The sequence below is a fragment of the Arachis ipaensis genome, chromosome B10 (assembly GCF_059453495.1).
Source record: "Arachis ipaensis isolate K30076 ecotype BB chromosome B10, ASM5945349v1, whole genome shotgun sequence".
NCBI classification, from domain to species: domain Eukaryota; kingdom Viridiplantae; phylum Streptophyta; class Magnoliopsida; order Fabales; family Fabaceae; genus Arachis; species Arachis ipaensis.
Window position 1 is genome coordinate 109,971,090 of NC_142435.1, and position 26,487 is coordinate 109,997,576.

The 26,487-nt window shown below is 36.1% G+C and overlaps 1 protein-coding gene, 1 non-coding gene and 1 pseudogene across 2 annotated transcripts; 2 read left to right on the forward strand and 1 right to left on the reverse strand.

The window, feature by feature from the left end:
• Window positions 1–785: 785 nt before the first annotated feature.
• On the forward strand, window positions 786–2,089 carry LOC148581289 (uncharacterized; annotated as a pseudogene).
• A 7,783-nt stretch (window positions 2,090–9,872) lies between these two features.
• Window positions 9,873–9,980, forward strand: LOC148581290 (small nucleolar RNA R71). The gene has a single exon (XR_015895864.1). It is a non-coding gene; the product is annotated as a small nucleolar RNA R71 (small nucleolar RNA).
• Window positions 9,981–17,617: 7,637 nt separating this feature from the next.
• Window positions 17,618–18,748, reverse strand: LOC107624338 (potassium transporter). Its single transcript, XM_016326840.3, has 3 exons — window positions 18,358–18,748; window positions 18,170–18,233; window positions 17,618–17,898 (listed from the first exon to the last, which is right to left on the reverse strand). Exons 1-3 carry the CDS (start codon window positions 18,646–18,648, stop codon window positions 17,729–17,731), a joined length of 525 nt encoding a protein of 174 aa, XP_016182326.1. The 5' UTR covers window positions 18,649–18,748; the 3' UTR covers window positions 17,618–17,728.
• Window positions 18,749–26,487: the final 7,739 nt, after the last annotated feature.

Below are 26,487 nucleotides of genomic sequence, written 5' to 3' on the forward strand. Positions count from 1 at the left end.
TAGGAATTTATGTTACAAGGGACACATTCATACCTTTGGTAATGTTCAGTATGATTTTATTTTCTCTTTGATGCTAGCTAGCTAGGCACGGATGAAACAAATATTTTGGGATTCATGTTCACGAGCTATTCAACAAGTGAATTTGATATATACTGCACAATTTTCTTTAAAAATTATGTAAATTTGTTTCATTATTGATAGTAATATACTAATATTTAAATATTCTCACTTGATAATGCATTCATTAGTTTACTGTATATAAAGTTGTTCAAATTTTATTAATGTACTGTATTATTAGTTTATTACTACTATATTTGGGGCTTTAAGCCCCCTCCTTCATAAAAAAAAATTACTAATGTATTCTCACTTCAAAAACCATAGGCTAGTCTTAACGGATTAATTGTTTACTTCTATTTATTTAGGTTTAAAATGGCTTCAAATGCAAATAATGGTAAAAATTTTATTAATGTATTGTATTATTAGTTTATTACTACTATATTTGGGGCTTTAAGCCCCCTCCTTCATAAAAGAAATTACTACTGTATTCTCACTTCAAAAACCATAGTTTAGTCTTAAAGGATTAATTTTTTACTTCTATTTATTTATGTTTAAAATGGCTTCAAATGCGAATAATGGTGAAAATAACACTGGTGCTAAAACTGCTGGTAGTGGTACATTCGAGAAGATTGCTAAAAATACTCTAGGAAATACAAGTGACAAATCTTGGAAGCATGGATTCTATTGATAGAGATGCCAAGAAAATAAAATGAAAGTATTGTGATAAGATGGTGACAGCAGGAGTGTATAGGTTGAAACATCTTTTGGCTGGAACAAAAAAAGATATTGAACCTTGTATAGGTATTTCTGATAAGGTTAAAAAGGAGATGTTTGATATTGTTGTTGGTTTGCAAAAAAATTTGGTTAAGACACGAGACTTTGAGAAAAAGATACAAAGTAAAGATGAAGGAGTAAAAAAAGAAGGGGATGCTTTAGTTGGTGAGAAGAGACAGGGAAAAGAAATAGAGACACCAGCAAATCTCTTTAAGAAAAGGGGTGTGAGCACTCAAACAACAATAAACTCTATTTTTAAGAAGGGTCTAAGGAAAGAGGCGTGTGATGAAATTGTTTCGTTCATCTACAATAACGCTATTCCCTTTAATGTTGCAAGGTTTGAAGAATATCATAGCATGTTTGAGAAGGTTTCCCGTCATGGATTAGGATTCAAGCCACCCTCTTATGATGAGTTAAGAGAAAAATTATTGAAGAAGAAGGTAGAGTCAACCAAACTAACATTAGAAGAACATAGAGCTAAATGAAAGAAAATTGGATGCACTATTATGACAAATGGATGGACAGATAAAAGAAGGAGAACTATTCTCAACTTCCTTGTGAATAGTCCTAAGGGAACTGTTTTTTTGAAATCCATTAATGCTTCTGATATATGCAAAACAGCTGAAAAGATATTCAAGATGATTGATGAAGTTGTAGAGGAAGTGGTAGAGGAGAATGTGGTTCAAGTTGTAACTAATAATGTAGCTAACTACAGAAAGGCGGGATAAATATTGATGGAAAAGAGAAATAATCTTTATTGGACTCCTTGTGCCGCTCATTGTATTAATTTGATGCTTGAAGATTTTGAGAAGAAGCTAGCTCTTCACAAAGATACTATTGCCAAAGGAAGAAGACTTACTACTTACATATATTATAGGACTTCTCTAATTTCCCTTTTGCAACAACACACCAAAGGAAGAGATTTGGTGAGACCGGGTATGACACGATTCGCTACTTCCTACCTTACTTTGGGTAGTCTTAATGAGAAAAAGAATCCAATAATTAGAATGTTCATCTCTGATGAGTGGAAGGCAAGAAAGTGTTCAAAGACAAGGGATGGAAAAATATTGAAAATATTGTTTTGGATAAAATATTTTGAAAAAACAATATCCATTGCTTGAGAGGTGCTTATCCTCTTCTTCATGTGCTCTGTATAGTGGATTCAGAGGAAAAATCAACCATGGGATACATGTATTTTGAAATTGATCGTGCTAAAGAAAAGATTAAAGATGCTTTTCAAAATGTTGAGGTAAGGTAATAAAACTAGTAATAAGTAAACATTTTTCTTTCAGTATTACCATTTAATTATTTACTAATTAGGTAATTGTCTAATTCACTATTTCTATGTTCTTTTTAGTTATAAGCCTTTGTGGGATATTATTGATGCAAGATGGGACAAACAACTCTTTAAGACTTTGCATGCTGCAAGCTATTATTTGAATCCACAAATTCATTATAGTCCTAATTTTAAGGTTGAGTATGATATTAAAAAATGACTTTATGATTGTTTGGATATATTTGTGGGAGATCCTGCACTCATTACAATTATTAATAGTCAACTTGAAGATTTCAAGGGTAAGGCTAAATTTTTTGGTAGAGATGTAGCCAAAAATGCTCTCAAAACCAAAACCCTTCACAATGATGGGATTCTTATGGGATGAACATCCAGAACTTCAAAAGTTTGCTATCCGTGTCTTGAGCTTGACTTGTAGTTCTTCGGAATGTAAGCGCAATTGGAGTGCTTTTGAGATGGTAAACTTTTAATTTAATACTAGTTTAGAGATTTATTTTTTAAATTATAGAATTAGTTAATTATTCAATTCTATTATTTTCTAATTAGCATATGTATTTATTTTAAATAAATTCTCATAAAGTTTGATATTATTAGGTTCATACGAAAAGGAGAAATTATTTAAAGACAAGCACAATGAATGACGTTGTTGTTGTGATTACCAATTCAAGATTGGCAAGGAAGAAGCCATCAAGAAACAGTGTTGACTATAGTCTTGAAGAGTTGAATTCAAATGAAGAACAGATTGTGGAAGATGAAAATATGATAGAAAATTTGGAGGAGTTTGACACACAAAATGATGTAAACTTAGCCCCTCAAAAAGATGGAGGTAAAGATGGGAGTCCTTTGATTGATTTGGAGATTTCTCTTCTTGATGATGATGCTTTCAATGAGCTTCTCAACTTTTCTCCTAATGGAAATCAAAACGTTAAAGAACATGATGATCATGATGTTAATGAATTGTTCTAGTCTTTATATTTTTTAGTATGATGTTATATTATCTATTTTATATTTGTAATGTTGCATATTAGACTTGAGGCTAGTTTATATTTTTATCTTTGAACTTTACAAATGTTGCATTTGTTATATATTTATGCTATTTTAGCTTTATTTTATCATGTTATTATTTATGATACTTTGGTCAAATTTAAATTCTCATTTTTATTTAAAATACTTAATTTTATCATATTATATTGCTCTTATAATTGATATTGAAAAATTTATATATTTAGTAAAATCTTACGTTCCGTTTTACGATTTTACGCTCTACCATTTTTAATTATCTTTTCGATTCTACATAAAATCTCGATTTTCGGTACCGTGTTCTCATCTATTGATTTCTCTCAACTTCAAGCATTCTTCTGATTCTCTTCTTCTGTTTCTTCTTTTCTATAAGATCCATAATCTAAAATATAAGATTTGATCAATCTAATTAGATATTTAATTAGGCGTTGCTTGCCTCAATCCATTAATCCTTGTGAAAATGATATTCACTCACCGTAGTATTACTTGAATAATCCAGTGCACTTGGCGGTATCCGTGAACTTTAAATTTTGCACATCAACTATCAACTAATTTATCAATACAGGGAAAAGGATATGCAACTTTTTGCAGACCTTGTTGAGGTTAGTAAAATCCATGCACATTTGCCATTGATAAAATCGGCATCAAGTAGTTTTTGAGTTTCTTCTAGAAATGCTTTATATTTGTCTATACCAAGGTGTCTATTCTTCTGGGCTATAGGTTGATGCAGGGATTTAGTGCTAGCCTGGGGCAGATGATGTTTGGATCAATCTCAGGCATGTCTACTGGAGTCTAAGCAAAGAGGGCTATGTTTGATCTGAGCATGTTAATAAGTTGTTGGTTGTTAGGTCCATTGAGAGCATTTCCAATGTATGTGAACTTGTCTCTATCTTCTGCTAATGCAACCTTAGTAAAAGTGTCTATAGGCATAAATCGGTGTTGTATTTCTAATCGGGAGTCAAGCTCCGCTAATGGAAAAAGACTTTCTGAGTTATAGATTGCATAGATCTAGAACAGTACATTTGTGCTGCTCCCTAGATCTAGAAGAACTTATTGTACCAATAGGTCTCTGGTACGCGGAATCGTGATTACACTTTAAGTATGTAAAATTCATCGCTCTTTCTTTCCCTGGTAATGGTGCCAAAAATATGATGCCAAGACCACGGTTCATAACTCCGTGTAACTGACCAGCAAGTGCACTGGGTCGTCCAAGTAATACCTTACGTGAGTAAGGGTCGAATCCCACGGAGATTGTTGGTATGAAGCAAGCTATGGTCACCTTGCAAATCTCAGTTAGGCAGATATAAATTGATAATGGTGTTTTCGAATAATAAATAATAGAATAGGGATAGAGGTACTTATGTAAATCATTGGTAGGAATTTCAGATAAGCGAATGGAGATGCTTTTCGTTCCTCTGAACCTCTGCTTTCCTGCTATCTTCATCCAATCAGTCTTACTCCTTTCCATGGCTGGCTTTATGTGATACATCACCACTGTCAATGGCTACTTTCGGTCATCTCTCGGGAAAATGATCCAATGCCCTGTCACGGCACGGATAATCGTCTGGAGGCATCACCCTTGTCAATGGCTTCATCTTATCCTCTCAGTGAATAATATGCTCACGCACCCTGTCACGGCACGGCTATTCATCTGTCGGTTCTCGATCATGCTGGAATAGGATTTACTATCCTTTTGCGTCTGTCACTAACGCCCTGCAATCGTGAGTTTGGAGCTCGTCACAGTCATTCATTCATTGAATCCTACTCGGAATACCACAGACAAGGTTTAGACCTTCCGGATTCTCTTGAATGCCGCCATCATTCTAGCTTACACCACGAAGATTCTGGTTAGGAGATCTAAGAGATATTCATTCTAGCTTATTTCATGTAGAACGGAAGTGTTTGTCAGGCACGTGTTCATAGGGGAGAATGGTAATGAGCGTCACACATAATTATCACCTTCATCACGTTCTTGGGTGCGAATGGATATCTTAGAAGTGAAATAAGATGAATTGAATAGAAAACAGTAGTACTTTGCATTAATCTTTGAGGAACAGCAGAGCTCCACACCTTAATCTATGGAGTGTAGAAACTCTACCGTTAAAATTACATAAGTGAAAGGTCCAGGCATGGCCGAATGGCCAGCCCCTCTGATCTAAGAACCAGGCGTCCAAAGATGTCTAATACAATAGTAAAAGGTCCTATTTATAATAAACTAGTCACTAGGGTTTACATGAGTAAGTAATTGATGCATAAATCCACTTCCGGGGCCCACTTGGTGTGTGCTTGGGCTGAGCTTGAGTGTTGCACGTGTAGAGGTCCTTCTTGGAGTTGAACGCCAGCTTTTGTGCCAGTTTGGGCATTCAACTCTGGTTTTGGCTCCTTTTCTGGGGCTGGACGCCAGATTTGGGCAGAAAGCTGGCGTTGAACGCCAGTTTACGTCGTCTATTCTTGGCCAAAGTATGGACTATTATATTTTTCTGGAAAGCCCTGAATGTCTACTTTCCAATGCAATTGGAAGCGCGCCATTTCGAGTTCTGTAGCTCCAGAAAATCCACTTTGAGTGCAAGGAGGTCAGAATCCAACAGCATCAGTAGTCCTTCTTCAACCTCTGAATCTGATTTCTGCTCAAGTCCCTCAATTTCAGCCAGAAAATACCTGAAATCACAGAAAAACACACAAACTCATAGTAAAGTCCAGAAATGTGAATTTAACATAAAAACTAATGAAAACATCCCTAAAAGTAACTAGATACTACTAAAAACATACTATAAACAATGTCAAAAAGCGTATAAATTATCCGCTCATCACAACACCAAACTTAAATTGTTGCTTGTCCCCAAGCAACTGAAAATCAAATAGGATAAAAAGAAGAGAATATACTATAAATTCCAAACTATCAATGAAACATAGCTCCAATCAAATGAGCGGGACTTATAGCTTTTTGCCTCTAGAATAGTTTTGGCATCTCACTTTATCCATTGAAGTTTCAGAATGATTGGCATCTATAGGAACTCAGAGTTCAGATAGTGTTATTGATTCTCCTAGTTCAGTATGATGATTCTTGAACACAGCTGTTTTATGAGTCTTGGCCGTGGCCCTAAGCACTTTGTTTTCCAGTATTACCACCGAATACATAAATTCCACAGACGCATAATTGGGTGAACCTTTTCAGATTGTGACTCAGCTTTGCTAAAGTCCCCAATTAGAGGTGTCCAGGGTTCTTAAGCACACTCTTTTTTTGCTTTGGACCTTGATTTTAACCGCTCAGTCTCAAGTTTTCACTTGACACCTTCACGCCACAAGCACATGGTTAGGGACAGCTTGGTTTAGCCGCTTAGACCAGGATTTTATTCCTTTAGGCCCTCCTATCCACTGATGCTCAAAGCCTTGGGATCCTTTTTATTTGCCCTTGCCTTTTGGTTTTAAGGGTTATTGGCTTTTTGCTCTTGCCTCTTGGTTTTAAGAGCTTTTGGCTTTTTCTGCTTGCTTTTTCTTTTTCTTTCTATTTTTTTCTTCGCCTATTTTATTTTATTTTTTTTTCTGCAAGCTTTGTTCTTTGCTGCTTTTTCTTGCTTCAAGAATCATTTTTATGATTTTTCAGATTATCAAATAACATGTCTCCTAGTCATCATTCTTTCAAGAGCCAACATATTTAACATTCTTAAACAACAACTTCAAAAGACATATGCACTGTTCAAGCATACATTCAGAAAACAAGAAGCATTGTCACCACATCAATATAATTAAGCTAAGTTCAAGGATAAATTCGAAACTCATGTACTTCTTGTTCTTTTGAATTAAAACATTTTTCATTTAAGAGAGGCGATGGACTCATAGGACATGCATAACTTTAAGACAAAGTTACTAACTACTAATGATCATGTAATGAAGACACAAACATAGATAAGCACATAACATAGAAAACGAAAAACAGGAGAAATAAGAACAAGGAATGAATCCACCTTAGTGATGGTGGCGTTTCCTTCTTGAGGAACCAATGATGTCCTTGAGCTCTTCTATGTCTCTTCCTTATCTTTGTTGCTCCTCCCTCATTGCTTTTTGATCTTCTCCTATTTCATGAAGCATGATGGAGTGCTCTTGATGTTCCACCCTTAGTTGCTTCCAATAATTGTGTGGAAGAAAATGTATCCCCTGAGGTATCTCAGGGATCTCTTGATTTGCAGTCAAATGTTCTACCACTGAGCTATAGACCCTTGATGGAAGCTTTTGTCTTCCCTTTCCTCTTTCTAGAGGTTTCTCTGGCCATAGGTGCCATCAATGGTTATGGAAAAAACAAAAAAGCTATGCTTTTACCACACCAAACTTAGAATGTTGCTCGCCCTCGAGCAAAAGAAGAAAGAATAGAAGAAGAAAAAGAAGAAGATATGGAGGAGATGGATGGGTGTGTGTATTCGGCCATATGGGTGGGATTGGATGGGAGAGAGATGTTGAATTTTGAAGGTAGTGGGTGTATGGATATGAGTGGTAAATGGAAAACAGAAGGGATGATCATGAATGGAAAGAGAGATGATGAGGTAGGTGGGGATCCTGTGGTGTCCACAGATCCTGAGATGATCCTGTGGGGTCCACAGATCCTGAGGTGTCAAGGCATTTACATTCCTGCACCAATTTAGGCATGTAAAATGCCCTTGCACACAACTCTGGGCGTTCAGCGCCAGGTTGGTGCCCATTTTGGGCGTTCAACGCTGATTTGCTGCCATTTCTGGCGTTGAACGCCAGAACCATGCTTGTTCTGGGCGTTCAGCGCCAGGATGCTGCCCATTCTGGGCGTTCAGCGCCAGAACCATGCTCTGTTCCGGCGTTTGAACGCCAGACAGATGCTCCTCCAGGGTGTGATTTTTCTTCTGCTGTTTTTGATTCCGTTTTTGATTTTTTTGTTTGTTTTGTGACTCCACATGATCATGAACCTATAAAGACATATAACTAAGAAAAACATAGTTAGATAAATAAAAATTGGGTTGCCTCCCAACAAGCGCTTCTTTAATGTCAATATCTTGACAGTGGGCTCTCATGGAGCCTCACAGATGTGCAGAGCTTTGTTGAGACTCTCCAACACCAAACTTAGAGTTTGGATATGGGAGTTCAACACCAAACTTAGAGTTTGGTTGTGGCCTCCCAACACCAAACTTAGAGTTTGACTGTGGGGCCTTTATTTGACTCTGCTTTGAGAGAGGCTTTCTCTGCTTCCTCTCCATGGTTGCAGAGGGAGATCCTTGAGTTTTAAACACAAGGGAGTCCTCATTCCATTGAAAGACTAGTTTACCTCTGTCAACATCAATCACAGCTCTTGCTGTGGCCAGGAAAGGTCTTCCTAGGATGATGGATTCATCCTCTTCCTTTCCAGTATCCAGGACTATGAAATCAGCAGGGATGTAAAGGCCTTCAACCTTTACTAACACGTCCTCTACTTGTCCATATGCCTGTTTTCTTGAATTGTCTACCATCTCTAATGAGATTTTAGCAGCTTGCACCCTATAGATTCCCAGTTTCTCTATTACAGAGAGGGGCATGAGGTTTATCCTTGAACCAAGGTCACACAGAGCCTTAAAGATCATGGTGCCTATAGTACAAGGTATTATGAACTTTCCAGGATCCTGTCTCTTCTGAGGCAATGTCAGTTGATCCAGATCACTTAGTTCATTGATGAAAAAGGGAGGTTCAACTTCCCAAGTATCAATGCCAAATAATTTGGCATTCAGCTTCATGATTGCACCAAGAAACTTGGCAGTTTGCTCTTCAGTAACATCCTCATTCTCTTCAGAAGAGGAATACTCATCAGAACTCATGAAGGGCATAAGGAGGTTCAATGGAATCTCTATGGTCTCTAGATAAGCCTCAGAGTCCTTTGGTTCCTCAGAGGGAAGCTCCTTATTGATCACTGGACGTCCCAGGAGGTCTTCCTCCTTGGGATTTGCGTCTTCCTCTCCCTCCTTGGGTTCGGCCATGGTGCTTATGTCAATGGCCTTGCACTCTCCTTTTGGATTCTCTTCTGTATTGCTTGGGAGAGTACTTGGAGGGATTTCAGTGATCCTTTTACTCAGCTGGCCCACTTGTGCTTCCAAATTTCTAATGGAAGACCTGGTTTCATTCATGAAACTCACAGTGGCCTTAGAGAGATCAGAGACTAGATTTGCTAAATTAGAAGCATTTTGTTCAGAGTTCTCTGTCTGTTGCTGAGTGGATGATGGAAAAGGTTTATTATTGTTAAACCTGTTTCTTCCACCATTATTAAAGCCTTGTTGAGGCTTTTGATCCTTCCATGAGAAATTGGGGTGATTTCTCCATGATGAGTTATAGGTGTTTCCATAAGGTTCACCTAAGTAATTTACCTCTGCTATTGCAGGGTTCTCAGGATCATAAGCTTCTTCTGCATAAGAAGCCTCTTGAGTACTATTCGATGCAGCTTGCATTCCATGCAGACTCTGAGAGATCATATTGACTTGCTGAGTCAATATTTTATTCTGAGCTAATATGGCATTCAGAGTATCAACTTCAAGAACTCCCTTCTTCATAGGCGTCCCATTACTCACAGGATTCCTTTCAGAAGTGTACATGAACTAGTTATTAGCAACCATGTCAATGAGTTCTTGAGCTTCTGCAGGTGTTTTCTTTAGGTGAATGGATCCACCTGCAGAAGTGTCCATGACATCTTTGATAGATCAGATAAACCATCATAGAATATATCCAGGATGGTCCATTCTGAAAGCATGTCAGAAGGACACTTTTTGGTCAACTGTTTGTATCTTTCCCAAGCTTCATAGAGGGATTCACCTTCTTTCTGTCTGAAGGTTTGAACATCAGCTCTAAGCTTGCTCAGCTTTTGAGGAGGAAAGTACTTGGCTAAGAAAGCCGTGACCAGCTTATCCCAAGAGTTCAGGCTGTCTTTGGGTTGAGAATCCAACCATAATCTAGCTCTGTCTCTTACAGCAAAAGGGAAAAGCATGAGCCTGTAGACTTCAGGATTTACTCCATTAGTCTTAACAGTATCACATATCTGCAAGAATTCAGTTAAGAACTAAAAAGGATCTTCAGATGGAAGTCCATGAAACTTGTAATTCTGTTGCATCAGAGAAACTAATTGAGGTTTCAGCTCAAAGTTGTTTGCTCCAATGGCAGGAATGGAGATGCTTCTTCCATGTAAATTGGAATTAGGTGCAGTAAAGTCACCAAGCATCTTCCTTACATTATTATTATTTTCGGCTGCTATCTCCTCTTCCTGTTCGAAAATTTCTAAAAGGTTATCTCTGGATTGTTGTATTTTAGCTTCTCTTAATTTTCTTTTCAGAGTCCTTTCAGGTTCTGGATCTGCTTCCACAAGAATGTTCTTATCCTTGCTCCTGCTCATATGACAAAGAAGAGGGCACAGAAAAATAATAATAATAATAGAGATCCTTTATACCACAGTATAGGGATCCCTGTGTGAGTAGAAGAAGAGGGGGAGACAAAGAATGTAATGTAATAGAAGAAACACAACTGTGAGGAGGGTTGAGATGTGAGATGAGATGTTAGTAAATGAATAGAATAAGATGGGAGAGGGAGAATTTTCGAAAAATATTTTTGAAAAAGAGTTAGTGATTTTCGAAAATGATTTTTGAAAAATGTTAGTATTTTTCGAAAATTTTTAAAATCAAAAATAAAAATAAGAATAATTAGTTAATTAAAAAGAAATTTTTGAAAAAGAGGGAAGATATTTTCGAAAATTAGAGAGACAGTGTTAGTTAGGTAGTTTTGAAAAAGTTAAGAAACAAACAAAAAGTTAGTTAGTTAGTTGAAACAAATTTTGAAAAGATAAGAAGTTAGGAGGTTAGAAAAGATATTTTGAAACCAACTTTTTGAAAAAGGTAAGATAAGAAGATATTTTTGAAAAGATATGATAGAAATTAGTTTTGAAAGAGATTTGATTTTTTTTTTTAAAATCACAATTAATGACTTGATTCACAAGAAATCACAAGATATGATTCTAGAACTCAAAGTTTGAATCTTTCTTAACAAGCAAGTAACAAACTTGAAATTTTTGAATCAAAACATCAATTGTTATTGTTATTTTCGAAAATTATTTGATAAAAATAAGAAAAAGATTTTTGAAAAATATTTTTGGAATTTTCGAAAATAACTTAAAAAATTTGAAAAAGATTTGATTTTTGAAAAAAATTTTGAAAAAGATAAGATTTTTAAAATGAAAATTTGATTTGACTCATAAAAACAACTTGATTTTAAAAATTTTTTGAAAAAAAAGTCAAATCTAATTTTCGAATTTATGAGAGAGAAAGAGGGAAAGATATTTTTTGATTTTTGAATTTTTTTATGAAGAGAGAGAAAAACAAGAAAAATGATGCAATGCATGAGAATTTTAGATCAAAACATGTGATGCATGCAAGAGTGCTATGAATGTCAAGATGAACACCAAGAACACTTTGAATGTCATGATGAACATCATAGACATAATTTTGAAAAACTTTTAATGCAAAGAAAACATGCAAGACACCAAACTTAGAATTCTTTAATGCTTACGCACTAAGAATTCAAGAATGCATATGAAAAACACCATACAACACAAAACAAAAAAATCATCAAGATCAAACAAGAAGACTTACCAAGAACAACTTGAAGATCATGAAGAACACTATGAATGCATGAAATTTTCGAAAAAATGCAAGATGCACATGCAATTGACACCAAACTTATAACATGACTCAAGACTCAAACAAGAACACAAAAATATTTTTGATTTTTATGATTTTATGATTTTTTTTGTATTTTCTTTTAATTTTTTTCGAAAATTATTGTGAAAAATAAAAATAAGGATTCCAAAATTTTTAATATGAATTCCAGGAATCTTGCCATGTTAGTCTTAAAGCTCCAATCAAAGGGTCAGGCATGGCTTAATAGCCAGCCAAGCTTTAATAAAAATATGAGTGTAATTCAGACATGACAAGCCTAACATGCCCTATCCAGAAGAATTGGGCATGACTCCATTGAGGTGATTAGTTGAAGACCAATCCCAAAGCAGTTTGGGTATGGCTTTACAGCCAGATAGGCTTCAACATGCTTCATGAAACACTAGAATTCATTCTTAAAAATTCTGAAGAAAAATAATATTTTTGAAAACAATTTTTTTTTCGAAAACAAGTGAGAAATTTTTGAAAGGTTTTTGAAAAATTTTTGAAAGGAAAACAAAAAGAAAATTACCTAATCTGAGCAACAAGATGAACCGTCAGTTGTCCAAACTCGAACAATCCCCGGCAACGGCGCCAAAAACTTGGTACGCGGAATCGTGATTACACTTTAAGTATGTAAAATTCATCGCTCTTTCTTTCCCTGGTAATGGCGCCAAAAACATGATGCCAAGACCACGGTTCACAACTCCGTGTAACTGACCAACAAGTGCACTGGGTCGTCCAAGTAATACCTTACGTGAGTAAGGGTCGAATCCCACGGAGATTGTTGGTATGAAGCAAGCTATGGTCACCTTGCAAATCTCAGTTAGGCAGATATAAATTGATAATGGTGTTTTCGAATAATAAATAATAGAATAGGGATAGAGGTACTTATGTAAATCATTGGTAGGAATTTCAGATAAGCGAATGGAGATGCTTTTCGTTCCTCTGAACCTCTGCTTTCCTGCTATCTTCATCCAATCAGTCTTACTCCTTTCCATGGCTGGCTTTATGTGATACATCACCACTGTCAATGGCTACTTTCGGTCATCTCTCGGGAAAATGATCCAATGCCCTGTCACAGCATGGCTAATCGTCTGGAGGCATCACCCTTGTCAATGGCTTCATCTTATCCTCTCAGTGAATAATATGCTCACGCACCCTGTCACGATACGGCTATTCATCTGTCGGTTCTCGATCATGCTGGAATAGGATTTACTATCCTTTTGCGTCTGTCACTAACGCCCTGCAATCGCGAGTTTGGAGCTCGTCACAGTCATTCATTCATTGAATCCTACTCGGAATACCACAGACAAGGTTTAGACCTTCCGGATTCTCTTGAATGCCGCCATCATTCTAGCTTACACCACGAAGATTCTGGTTAGGAGATCTAAGAGATATTCATTCTAGCTTATTTCATGTAGAACGGAAGTGTTTGTCAGGCACGTGTTCATAGGGGAGAATGGTAATGAGCGTCACACATAATCATCACCTTCATCACGTTCTTGGGTACGAATGGATATCTTAAAAGCAAAATAAGATGAATTGAATAGAAAATAGTAGTACTTTGCATTAATCTTTGAGGAACAGCAGAGCTCCACACCTTAATCTATGGAGTGTAGAAACTCTACCATTAAAATTACATAAGTGAAAGGTCCAGGCATGGCCGAATGGCCAGCCCCTCTGATCTAAGAACCAGGCGTCCAAAGATGTCTAATACAATAGTAAAAGGTCCTATTTATAATAAACTAGTCACTAGGGTTTACATGAGTAAGTAATTGATGCATAAATCCACTTCCGAGGCCCACTTGGTGTGTGCTTGGGCTGAGCTTGAGTGTTGCACGTGTAGAGGTCCTTCTTGGAGTTGAACGCCAGCTTTTGTGCCAGTTTGGGCGTTCAACTCTGGTTTTGGCTCCTTTTCTGGCGCTGGACGCCAGATTTGGGCAGAAAGCTGGCGTTGAACGCCAGTTTACGTCGTCTATTCTTGGCCAAAGTATGGACTATTATATATTGCTGGAAAGCCCTGGATGTCTACTTTCCAACGCAATTGGAAGCGCGCCATTTCGAGTTCTGTAGCTCCAGAAAATCTACTTTGAGTGCAGGGAGGTCAGAATCCAACAGCATCAGCAGTCCTTCTTCAACCTCTGAATCTGATTTCTGCTCAAGTCCCTCAATTTCAGCCAGAAAATACCTGAAATCACAGAAAAACACACAAACTCATAGTAAAGTCCAGAAATGTGAATTTAACATAAAAACTAATGAAAACATCCCTAAAAGTAACTAGATACTACTAAAAGCATACTAAAAACAATGTCAAAAAGCGTATAAATTATCCGCTCATCAGTCTCTCACCTGGATTGATATAACTATAGGGTTGTCCAGGTTTTTATCCACTGCTTTGAGGTCAGAAGGTTGAAATGTTATTTCTGGGACAGGCAATTTGGTGGTTGAGGTCAGTCCAGACCTAGTTACTGACATCATGGCCTGATACGACCTCTTCTTGGCAGAGTTGCTGCTGCTTCCACCTGCAAAGCCACCAGAAATGCAACTAATAACACCACTTGATTGTGTAAGATTTTCTATTATCCTTTTTCCGTTATCTCTATGATTGCCATATCACTTTGAAGACTGACTGAGCTTTGTTGTGTTCCTCCTTTGTCCATGTCTGTTAATGTATTTGTCTATAAGTCCTTGTCGAGCTAATTTCTCAAGGTCTTTTCTATAACGTAATCATCTGTGGTATGTCCATATTTCTGATGAAAAGTGCAGTACTTAGACTTGTCTATGTATTTCTAGTCTTGATAGGTTTTAGCTTTGTTTGGAGGTTTGATTAGTGTGGAATGTACGATATTGATAAATTCATATTTTATGATATTTTGAATTAAAAAAATAGAATTTATTAATTTAACTTGCATTTATTCCTTGTAAATGTATGCCTTTGTGAATTTTCTCCGAATTATGCTTAATTAAGCTTTAAAAATTATTAAATTAATTTTATTTTTATTTCCTTTGGTGCCTTGATATGTTAGTTAAGTTGTTTAAGGTTTAAAAGGCAAGGATGACTTGAAAAGATGGAAGAAAAACATACAAAAGTGGAGATTTCATGAAAATATGAAGATTTGGCGAAGCTGCAGAGATACGTATACATCATGCATGTATATGCATGAGATGCGTACGCATCATCCATGCATACGCATCATATCCAACTCATGTCTCATTAAAAAAAAAGGCACATGACTCGCGATTTAGGGGCCATTTTTTGCCCAATTTAGTCCATTTCTAATGCATTTTGAAGGAAGATTTGAAGGGGGTTGAGACACAACTTATTATACGCTCATATTTTTCTTTTCTTAGGGTTTAGGTCCTTGAATTCTAAAGAGAGGAGCTCCAACTTCTCTCTAGAATTTAAGGATTTTTATAAATTTCTTTCTAGTTCTAGGTTTTTAGTTTTGTTTAAATGTAGTTTTAGATTATAATTTCTTATTTTGCTAGTCTAAGTTTCTTAAAATTTTTTATTACTTCCTTTATTTTGCTATTTAAAATACTTGAACCCTCATTGATTTCTCACTTTCCATCAATGAATTTGATGTTGTGTTCTATTATTGCTTATTTGAGATGTTATTATTGTTTTCTTGAATTGAGTAGTTGTAGATTTATTAATTTTGCAATTTATAAAGTTTTATATTTATACACTCTAGGTATTTGACAAAATACTTGAACTAGTTATGGGATAGACTTTTTATTCTTGGCTTGAGTTGGGAACTTGGGTGAACTTGAGTCATTAATGTCCAAATTAATTGATAATTTAGAAATATTAATTAATCTTGTTTCTATTAATGCTAATCTTTTACTAATTCAAATAGTAAGTTAGTTAGGACTTATCAATTAAGGTTAATTAAGCCTAATTGACTTTTCTAAATTTGTAGAGGTTGACGAATTGGGTTTGCTCTTGGTAATTATCATGTGGTTAGTGACAAGAATAGTGATCTTTAACCCTCAATCTTTGACAAGATCTTTTTAGAACTTGAATTTACTTTCCTTTTCCTCTAGCTAATTACTTTAATTACTCTTAGTCTTATCACTTTGCCATTTAATCCTTACTAGCTCCTTTAATTTCTATTTTCTAGTTAATTTAAATTTTCGTTTATTGTAATCAAATTCCTATTTTTTCCATAGCCAATGATCATGCGCTACATTGTAATTCTAAGGGAGAATGACCTGGGCCTAAATTCCTGGTTTTTAATTTAAACTTTGTGATATTTTTACTAAATTTTGATAGTGTTCCAGTTTAGACTAAATCTACAACAAACTTGAGCTTTTGAACTTGAAATTTTCTAAACTAGTTCTTAGCATTCATCAGATATCCTTTATAATATTCTCTTTTTTGGTATTGAATGGAGTGTACGTATCAAACTTTAGGTTGAGTTTGAACGACTTCCGATCGTCTCTATTATTTTGGTTTCGGTTTCATTTGTCAAACTTGGTGGAGCTCTTTTATTTACATTTGGCCTACTGCTTTTTTTTTTAAACTTAGCTAATGTCTTTGGTTATGCAAATATGATAGTCTCCTGGATATTTCTTGGAAGAAGGTCACTCTTTAAAGCGTGCAAGTGAACATTCGGGTTGAGGTTTGGAATCTCCATAGCCACCTTAGTAAATTTTGTTATGTAATCTTTGAGGCTTTTGTATTATCGTTGCCTAATGATGCTGAGATAGTCGATGCCGTGAAAATATATCTTAGATGATGCGACGTTGTTGACAAATAGGTCAGCAAAGTCATCAAAATTTGATATTGAACCTACAGGCAAAGAGGAAAACCATATCAAGGCAGCACCGTCCGGAAAAGTAGGAAACAAACAACAAAGTATTGGATCAGATGTACCATCCAATAACATCATGGATTGAAATTTTGTAACGTGGATATTGGGATTGCCGAGTCCATCATAGGACTTTAAAGTTATCGCAAGGTGAAATTTTTGGGCATCTGAAAGTTCATAATTTCCTTTGAGAAAGTGTTTGTCCTCTTTGTCGTTTTTGTTAGAGTGACTTCCACCATGGTATTAGCCTCAGAGACATGATCATCACGGTTGTTGCTGTTTCATCATTCTTTTGATCCTCTTTATCACTCTTAGCCGTTTTAGTTTTGGTTCAATAGCTCGGTCACTCTTTGGACTTCGGTTTGTAATTCTACATTTATAACTAATAGTTTGGCCTGAGTGGAAAGAGGAGGAGGTGGATTCTACTCTTCCACCATCGATTAAGGCCAGCAAAAGAAGATAAACATAAGTTTTGGCTCCATAGTGGATGCCAAATGTTCTGGTGTAGTGAGCTTCATGAGATATCTCATCTTATTTAGAATTAAACTCGTATTCGTCAGAGATGGATAAGATATACTTCGATTCCAAGAGAACTGATGGCGGTAGGTACCTGCAAAGGCACTCTAATGCTTAAATAAATAAGAGTGAAAAATGAGTATATTGTATATTGGAAATGAATAAGGTACTTCTTTCTCTCTTAGGTTGTTTGTTATATAAAAAGATTCTTCTCTCAGCGTGACATTATACAGTTATTCTTTCTCCTGATTTTCTGATGAATCAGCATAAAATTCAGGCCAATTCTTCCTTTATTTTTGTGCAGTGAAGATAGTCACGTGTTATAAGGTCTGTTGTATTGTTGATTTATAGGGCGGCTGACACCATATTATAACGGACGCATCAACTTCAAAATTGCAAGAATGGCAGGGCATTCCAATGGTTAATTAGAGACTATAAAGTTTAAACTACGAATCATGTGATTACTCGGTGCTTAACAACTTCGTATGTTATATATAAAATTTTGTGTGGGCTGGAGAGATTTCTATAGTTTCAGTTGCCAATCGAGATACAAGTGAATATATAAGCCTTCAGGGTGAGAACAATCTGGTGAAGAAGTTCCCTGACTTGGACTTCTCTAGGCATGCGACATGAACATATCTTCCAAACTTGTCTATTTGCCTTGCCTCCCCTTTTGTGTCCTTCTTGCACACCTTGCAACTTTTGTCTACCCAACCCTCTTCCACATATGCACCGTCCACTGCCCAAAAACAAAAATAAGAGGTTCACGAATCATTTCTATCAAAAACTGAAATTTATCAATAGATAAAATGTATACATACATATATAAATAGAGAAACTTCTCTTTATGCAATTCTTTTAATATTAAAATATGCACGTATATACATAATATCTTGTATTGAAATTTTACCTTTTTTAAAAAAAAAAAGGGGCAACTAACAAAAATCTAATTTGATCCTTGAAACTTAAACATATTTCAAAGGAGAATTATTAGAATAATCATAGTATACCTTCAACATAGGATTTGAAGAAATCCTTGTATGTCCCACCAATTTTCCTTCTAAGAGCTCCATACTGCATGAAAATTTCAAATTCAATTCAATCAGTGTGACCACGAGAAACAGAACAAAACAAAACGAAACAAAATTTTGTTATAATTTATGTAAACCGAATAATTAAGATAGCATATACAACATACCTGTTCCCTGCTCATTCTTTCTCCGGACCTTGTGGCCTGTCTGGCATCTTCTAGAAGCTGAGCATCCTCTGCGGACCTCACTTGAGAGAAATCAAGAGCTTCTGTGACACTGCTGAACAACGATTGCTTGCTCTTCTTTGCTTCTTCCTTCTCTTGTTTCGCTGAAACTATGAACTTATTAATGTTTTTAGTATTAATGATCTTCCTGTGGCTACTGCAATCATATACAAATCTTGAATTCGAAGAGAAGCTGGTGTGAGGTGGGGTCAATGGAAGAGTTCCAAGTCCCATTTTAGCTTCTCTTCGTTCTATCTAACTAGTTCTGCTTATTGGCTTATAGACACTTTAATTAATTTAATTTGCAGTGTGCACGGTCCTAATGAATAACTGTGAGACTATGCTCTAAATATATTATAAGAGTGTGGCTCTGCTGTGTTGTCAAATTTGTTGTCCACAGCAGTGTTTTCTTTGGTTCACAAAACTTGGTGGTTTAATGTTACACTATGTGGCACCGTAGGGTACTCTTAAAAATGTGAGGACCTCTGCTCATCTACTTCTCACTTGTCACATGTCATTATTAACAAAAATATCTTGCATAAAAATAACATGTAATATGGCATCTCTCTTTTAGTTTATTTAAAAAATAGTTTTTTTTTATTTTTAATTTTTTTTTCCAAACAGGATGTACCTCTCTCTCTCTCTCTCTCTCTCTCTCTCTCTCTCTCTCTCTCTCTCTCTCTCTCTCTCTCTCTCTCTCTATATATATATATATATATATATATATGCCAATTTCAATAAAATTAAAAGCGTTACATTTAGGTGTGGAGTAGGGGTGCACATGGGCCGGGTGAAGCCGGGTTTGATGTGACCCAGACCCGACCCGAAATATACACCGGGTCTATTTATTAGACCCGAATCCGGCCCTAGACCCGATGAAACCAATACACTTTCGGGCCACAATTATACCGGGTGAAAACCGGGTAAAAACCGGGCCGTTAACATTACATTACGTTGATACTTTCTTGTAAGCTAGCATGTAAAAAAATTCAAATTTCCAAGACTCCAACTATTAGTTAACATGGTAAAATTCACTTAAAAAAATATAACAAGAACTAACCCTTCTTCAAAATTAAAGCATAACCACAATCAATACTAATATTGTCTAATAATACCAAATATTTAAATAAATACAAATAACGCAATCTTATGTATTAGTCTAAAGTCTTATACATTCTAAACATAAAACATTAATTTATAGTCTTATAATGACTAATAACACAAAATATTAAAGTTTACAATACTTAAATTCCACATAAGAATAGTCATGATCTATCACTAATAACATAAAATATTAATTGTGTATGATGACCGGGCCACCGAGCCGACTTCGGGTGACCCGAGCTATGACCCGGACCCGACCCGAAATAATGATCGGGTCTATTTTTGAGACCCGTACCCGACCCTAGACCCGATGAAATCACACCAAATTAGTCTCTAAAGTATTTGGGACCGGACCGGACCTTCAGACCGGACCGGGTCTGTGCACCCCTAGTGTGGAGGAGGAAAAAATAGCATGAGAACTGAGAAGGATACAACATACAAGCCATACAAATGAATATAAATAGAAAGCAATCACCTAATATAATATATGAATTAATTAAGAAAAGTAATTCACTGTACGTAAACGTTTTATATACAAACATAAAAATTAAAATAATATAAAAGTTTATAACATCACGGAATCCCTTGCCACGCGAATACGAATTATTCCTTTTTTTATTAGAGTCATAGATTATCAAATTTTATTATTTTTAGTTATTATTTAATTATTAATATTTAAAAAATATGAGATAAAATAAATTATTAAATTATTAAATTAACAAAATTAAATTTTTTTAAATAATAATAAAAAAATTAAATTTTAATAATTTTTTAATATTTATCATAATATAATAAATAAATAAATTAAAAGGGCATAGTTAAGAATTTAAAAAGTATAGGCCGCTAATTTTTTAATTAATTTTAATTATTTATTTAAATAATTATTTTATTTATTTTTACTCTATTCATACTTATTAAATCTAACTTTAATTTTAAATAGGATTAAATATTATTTTGATTCCTATGGTTTAATTCAAAAATTAAATTCGTTTTCAAGATTTTTTTTTATTCGCTCCTAAAGTTCAATTTGATTTTAAAATCATTATTCTTTTAAATTTTGGGCAAAAATACTCTCACACAGAAGTATACTTTTTCTCATTTTTTTTATAGATTCACTATTTTCGTATGTTCAAATCTCAGACAATCTCAGATCTAAACATCATCAACCAATCAAAAACACTCCACGTAACATATTTAAACATTATCAACCAACAATCTTAAACAACAGAACACCAATTTTTCACACCTAATCAAACACCCCTCACAGTGAAGCAAAGCAAAATGGAAGCAAGGCAGAAAATATTATTGGTGACAGAATTAAGATGAAATCAGAATAGATTAAGAGATGGAAGAACAATATTGCCGACAAGTATGGAAGTGTCGATGCATTCTTCAACAAACAAGGGCACAGTAACCGCAATAGCAGCAATGTAAAGACAGGTCAATACAGTGGCAGCGATATATGAAAAAATAACTTTTCTCCTCTGCTCGCGTTCACCTGCCTCTCCCTTTGTTCAGTCTTCCCTTTCTCTCTTATTTCTCTCCTTCACTAGTGGACTCCACGGCGCCAGCGGCAGCCTCTACCGCCATTGCACCCTCCTTCTTCTTTCTCTCTTCCTTGTTCTTTGAATTCTTCATTTTTCTATGTCCCTTCTTTTTCTCAACCCTTTTCCTCGCTTCTTTCTTCAACAACAAAGGCGACAAAGAATAGCACTTTGGCTAGTCGACTACCCCTGCGTCCCCTTTCATTTTCTCTTTTGCTTTCTTGTTTGTCTTTCTCTCCCTATTTTTTTTTTTTTATCTTTTTCTTGTTTGGAGGTATGTGCTTGTGTGAGAGAATAGTGTGTGTTTGATTAGGTGAAAAATGTGGGTGAGGGGTGATGAGGTAAGGGAAGAAGAGTGATTTAGGTGTAATTTTGTGAAAATAAATTAAGTAAAGAAAGATTAAAGGGAGAGATTAAGGGTAGATAAATGTGTGGAAAAAATATTTTTATTATTGGCAAATAAGCAACACAAGAACTAAAGATGTGAAATAGTAGTGGAGAACAAGTGTTAAGACCTTCATGAATGTCATAAGAGGATGAATGAGCTTTATGAGCGGATATTTTATACACTTTTTAGCATCATTTTCTTAGTGTTTTCAATCTATTTTATTGTGTTTTAGTAGGTTTTAATGCAAATTCACTTTTTGGATACTACTTTGAGCTTTTATGTTTTTCTTATCATTTTAGGTAATTTTTGGATGATTTTGGCAAAGTTTTGATAAAGCCGGATTTAGAGGCAAGGAAAGCGTAGCAGATGCTGTCAGGATCTGACCTCTGTGCATTCAAACGAGCCTTTCTAGAGTTACAGAGGTCCAAATGACGCGTTCTCAACGGCATTGGAAAGAAAACTTCCAGAACTTTCTAGCAATATATAATGGTTTATGCTTTTTTTGTAAATGAAGGCCCAAAACGGGCGTTGAACGCCCAAGACGACGTCCAACGCCACAAAGGGAGCAAGGAAGCAGCATATCTACCCCTACTGGCTGTTGGACGCCCACTCCCTCAAGTTAGAAGCCAAGCTTAGCCCAAACACTCACCAAGTGGGCGCAGAAGTGGATTTTTGCATCATTTTACTTAGTTTACTTCATTTTTGTAATTCTTAATTACTAGATTAGTATATATAGAAAGGAGATCACCCTTGTTAAGGATCTTCTTCAACTTGGTTCGATCCTTAGACTTTTAACCTTCACCACTTTTGAACATATGAACCTTTTGTACAGTATGAGTAACTAAACCTCCTAGGTTAAGGTTAGGAGCTCTACTGATTCTTACGAATTAATACAAGTACTTTTCTATTCCAATGAATGTTTGATTCTATTCTATGATGCATTATCATTCTTCATCCTTATGAATCTCGATTCTACATGAGTTCTTATAAGTCCTGACCTGGATATTATTGAGCTACAGCTTGAGGATGCATCACGGGTTCCAACTGAATTATCTGGATTAATTGGGTATGTGACATATATCTCCGTTAGTTAGGGGCAATTGAGGTTCCTGTGGCTCTAAGGGCTAGAACCATAAAGAGCAGGCAGTCTCTGATCCGGAAGATTCGGCCTTGTCTGTGGCGTTTTGAGTAGGATCACCAAAGGGATTGACTTGCGCGCGCTTCACCCTCTCCCAGATTGATCTAGTCTATTCGGATGTTTGGTCTGGACCTGAGGAGATTAATGACCACGACCCATGGCTTAATCACTTACAGCCTTGCCATTGAAGGAATCATTCCTCATTGAAGTAGAGAGTATGACGTGTTAACTCAGAAGAAGAATCATCTCCGAAGCTTTAATGATGAGCGGATATTTTATACGCTTTTTGACATTATTTTCATATAGTGTTTGTTATTATTTATTTAAGTTTTATTATATTTTCATAGATTTTAGTGTAAAATTCACATTTTTGGGTTCTACTATGAGTTGTTGTGTTTTATGGTGATTTTAGGTATTTTCTGGCTGAAATCTAATAGTTTTGACAAAGTCTGATTCAGAGGCAAGGAAAATAGCAGATGCTGTCAGGATATGACCTCTGTGCACTCAAGCAAGCATTTCTGGAGCTACGAATATCCAAATCGAGCGTTCTCAACGGCTATGGAAATATAACATCCAGGGCTTTCTAGTAATATATAATAGTTCATACTTGTCTTTGGAGATGAGGGCCCAAAACTGGCGTTCAACACCAGCCATCTACCCCCTTTCTGGCGTTGGACGCCCAAAAGAGAGCAACTAGCGTCCAACACCCAAAAAGGTGTCCCAAGCAGGCGTTGAATGCCCAGAAAGCCTACCAACACGTGGAGATACCCTTAGCTTAGCCCAAACACTCACCAAGTGGGCCCTGGAAGTGGATTTTTGCACTACAAGCCTAAGCCTATCATATTTCTGTAATCCTTAGTTATTAGATGAGTATATATAGGAGAAGATCACCCTTATTTTAGGATCTTTGACCACCAGAGAAAATTTGTAAGAATCGAGACTAATTAGCCGTCTAATTAAATATTAAATTGCCCAAAATTAGGTTTCGAAAATTTAGAACGAGAATTAGGGAAATAAAATATGATTTTTAGACTCAGTAGATTTTTCTGAGTCGAAAAATGTAATGTCTGTGAAAAACTGAGTAAAATTGCGAACCGACAGCTGAACCGATCGAACTGGTTTAAGTCTGTCCGGTACTGTGTGAGAATAATTAAAAACAGTAGAAAACCTCAGGAAAATATTAGAAATTAAAAATCGGGCATTAATTTTAAAAGTTTGGCCCAAATTTTGGCCAAACGGGTTAAAAATGCTAACGGGTTGAACCGAGTCCAAGCCCAACATATAAAACACTCAAGTGAATCCCATTCAGCCACCATAAAACTTAGAGAGTGAGAGTTGCAGCTGAAGTGAGAAGAGAGGAAGGGGTTTCAAAAACACTATTCACTCCTCACTTCCGGTGGCCATATCTCGAGCTACGGTGCTCCGATTCGCGTGCCGTCGGTGGCTACGTGAAGCTCTCACCAAGCCCGTTAATTCTATTCCACTTGTGCAGGTAATATTTCGAATTTTACCTTCCTTCCTGCTGCCCTAAGAATTTCGAATTTGGTGGGTGTTGGTTTTGAGTGAAATTTGTGTTTTGGTTGTTTAGGTGCTAATCATTAGTGAGGAAATGTTAGGTTCTATCCCAAATTTCAGTAAATAAGGTAAGGTTTCTCAAGAACCCTTGTAAATTGATTAATTGTGAGTGTTAGGTTTTGATTTATATGAAATGTATGATGTTAGTTTGAATATTGGAGCTTGTTGGAATTACTTTGGACATTTGGGAGCATTTGGAGTTAAATTGGTGACTTGGTTGTGGTTGGAAGCTTGATTTGCATTGAATTTGGGTTTTTGTGGATATTGGAAATCGGCCAAGGTATGATTTTGGTTTTCTCTATATAATATATAATATTTCTGGGCACTTAGGCTAGTGACCCATAGGATAGGATTGAATTAAATTGGTTGTTGGAATTATTGTATGATGAGGTATGATAATTTGATGATTTGGGTTATTTTGATGAATTGTAATATTGATGTTGATAATATGGTAATGAAGATTGAGATTGAGATTGATTACGATGATCGTTGGTAATGGTGGAATGATAATTGATTAATGTGATGGCTGAGAAATGAATATAATGTTATGTAATTGATAATTGGGATTGATGATTGCATGAGGTGAAGTAGTGAATTGAGGTATGAAAAGTGTGAGATCTGATGTGTTTTGGAGTTTGATGAGGTTGTAGTTTGGTTTTGGTTTGGAAATTGGAATGGTTAAGAACTTGTAAATTTTTGGTAAAAATGAGTTTTGGGCTAACTTTGATGGATCATAACTTGAGCCACAAAGCTTAAGATTGCATGAAACTTGTTTTAAATTAAAGATGGCTTTGAGAGCTTTAAATTGATGTAAAGTTTATAGAAAATGGATTTTTGTAGAGGGAGTTATGATCATTCAAAATTTGGTGTCAAAATCTGAATTCTATAAATGCTGCAGAATTTGTGATTTTTGGATTGTGTGCGCACGCACAGCCCTGTGCACACACACACCCCATGGATTTTTGAACCTGTGCGCACGCACAACCTTGTGCGCATGCACACATGGGGATATGGTTGTGGTTGGGAGCGCTAGCACGCTCTGTGAGCACACACAACCAACGAAGCTTTGCAAGCTATGCACACGCACACGTTGGAAGGTGCATTCTATTGAGGGCGTTTGCACACCTTGTGCGAGTGAATAGAATTGGAAAATTTTACTCCTGTGCGTACGCACACTGCCCTATTTTTCAATAAAAAATCTTGTTTTTAACTGTTTCACCTTCCTGGCAAGCTTGTAAACTTCTGTGACACCTATCTAAGACTTTTTGGCTTGTTTTTGGATGTTAAAACATAGAGAAGGTCTTTGGTGGAATTATTTCGGTATTTTCAGCAAAGGTTAGAAAACTGAGGCTTAGGTTTCTAGTGTACTAAGGACGGTTGTGGTTGAGTGAGAAGGCGGCGTATGGTATTGGTGATTATTGACAATGAAATGTGAAAGTGGTGAACTAATGAGTTCTGAATGAATTGAGAAAGTGGTGAACTAATGAGTTCAGAATGAAATAATTTTTGAAAACCACCGAATTACTATTTTATGCTGAGAATTATGAGATGCTATGCGCCTAGCAGGGACGGTGGTTAATCCCGCCTGTCAAGGTCACGGCGGCGGTGTAAAGACGGTGGTTAATCCCGCTTACGTTGAGATGTGAGGTCTGTGGCAAGAGTATCCCACTCGCATCCCTTCGGATCACTAGAGTGTGTAGGTACAAAATTATGGACGGTGTTCCGAGCACCATATCTCGGGGATTCCCATTATGATTCCGAAGGGTGACATCTCCATGGAGATATGTCGGGTTGGCAGTTGAACCGACAATGTGATATCACAGCCAGTAGGACAGGAATTCATCATGTGAATATTCTATCTGTTTGTTTACTTTGCCGACTTAAAATTGCTTGCCTAATTGTATACATGCCTAATTGCCTATTTGAATTACTTGACATATATGCCTATACTTGTGTTTTACTTGCATTGTATTAATTGTGTATTCTACTGGGATTGAGAAGGTTTGGAAGGCGATGGTGATGGGATCGTATGGAGGATAGGTTGGTGAAGGCTGTGGGACAATAGAGAATTGTTAGTTTAGAAAATTCACTAAGTTAGATTACCCCTTTATTATGTTATGGTTTTAAGTTATGCTTTAATGTTTTAGTTATGCTTTAAGATGAATCTCGTGATGGATATGAAGTTCTAGGATTGCCTCTGGCGTCCCGGAGTCTTATATCTTACATCACTGGGCACTGTTACTATAATGAGAACCTCCGGTTCTCATACCATATTCTGTTGTTGTTTTTCAGATGCAGGTCACAACCCACCTCGGTAAGTTACT

Coding starts and splice junctions, on each gene's coding strand:
- LOC107624338 (XM_016326840.3), bottom strand. CDS start 18,648: ATGGGACTTGGAACTCTTCCATTGACCCCACCTCACACCAGCTTCTCT. Junction 18,234..18,357: donor AAAGAATGAGCAGGGAACAG/GTATGTTGTATA, acceptor ATTTTCATGCAG/TATGGAGCTCTTAGAAGGAA. Junction 17,899..18,169: donor CTTCAAATCCTATGTTGAAG/GTATACTATGAT, acceptor GTTTTTGGGCAG/TGGACGGTGCATATGTGGAA.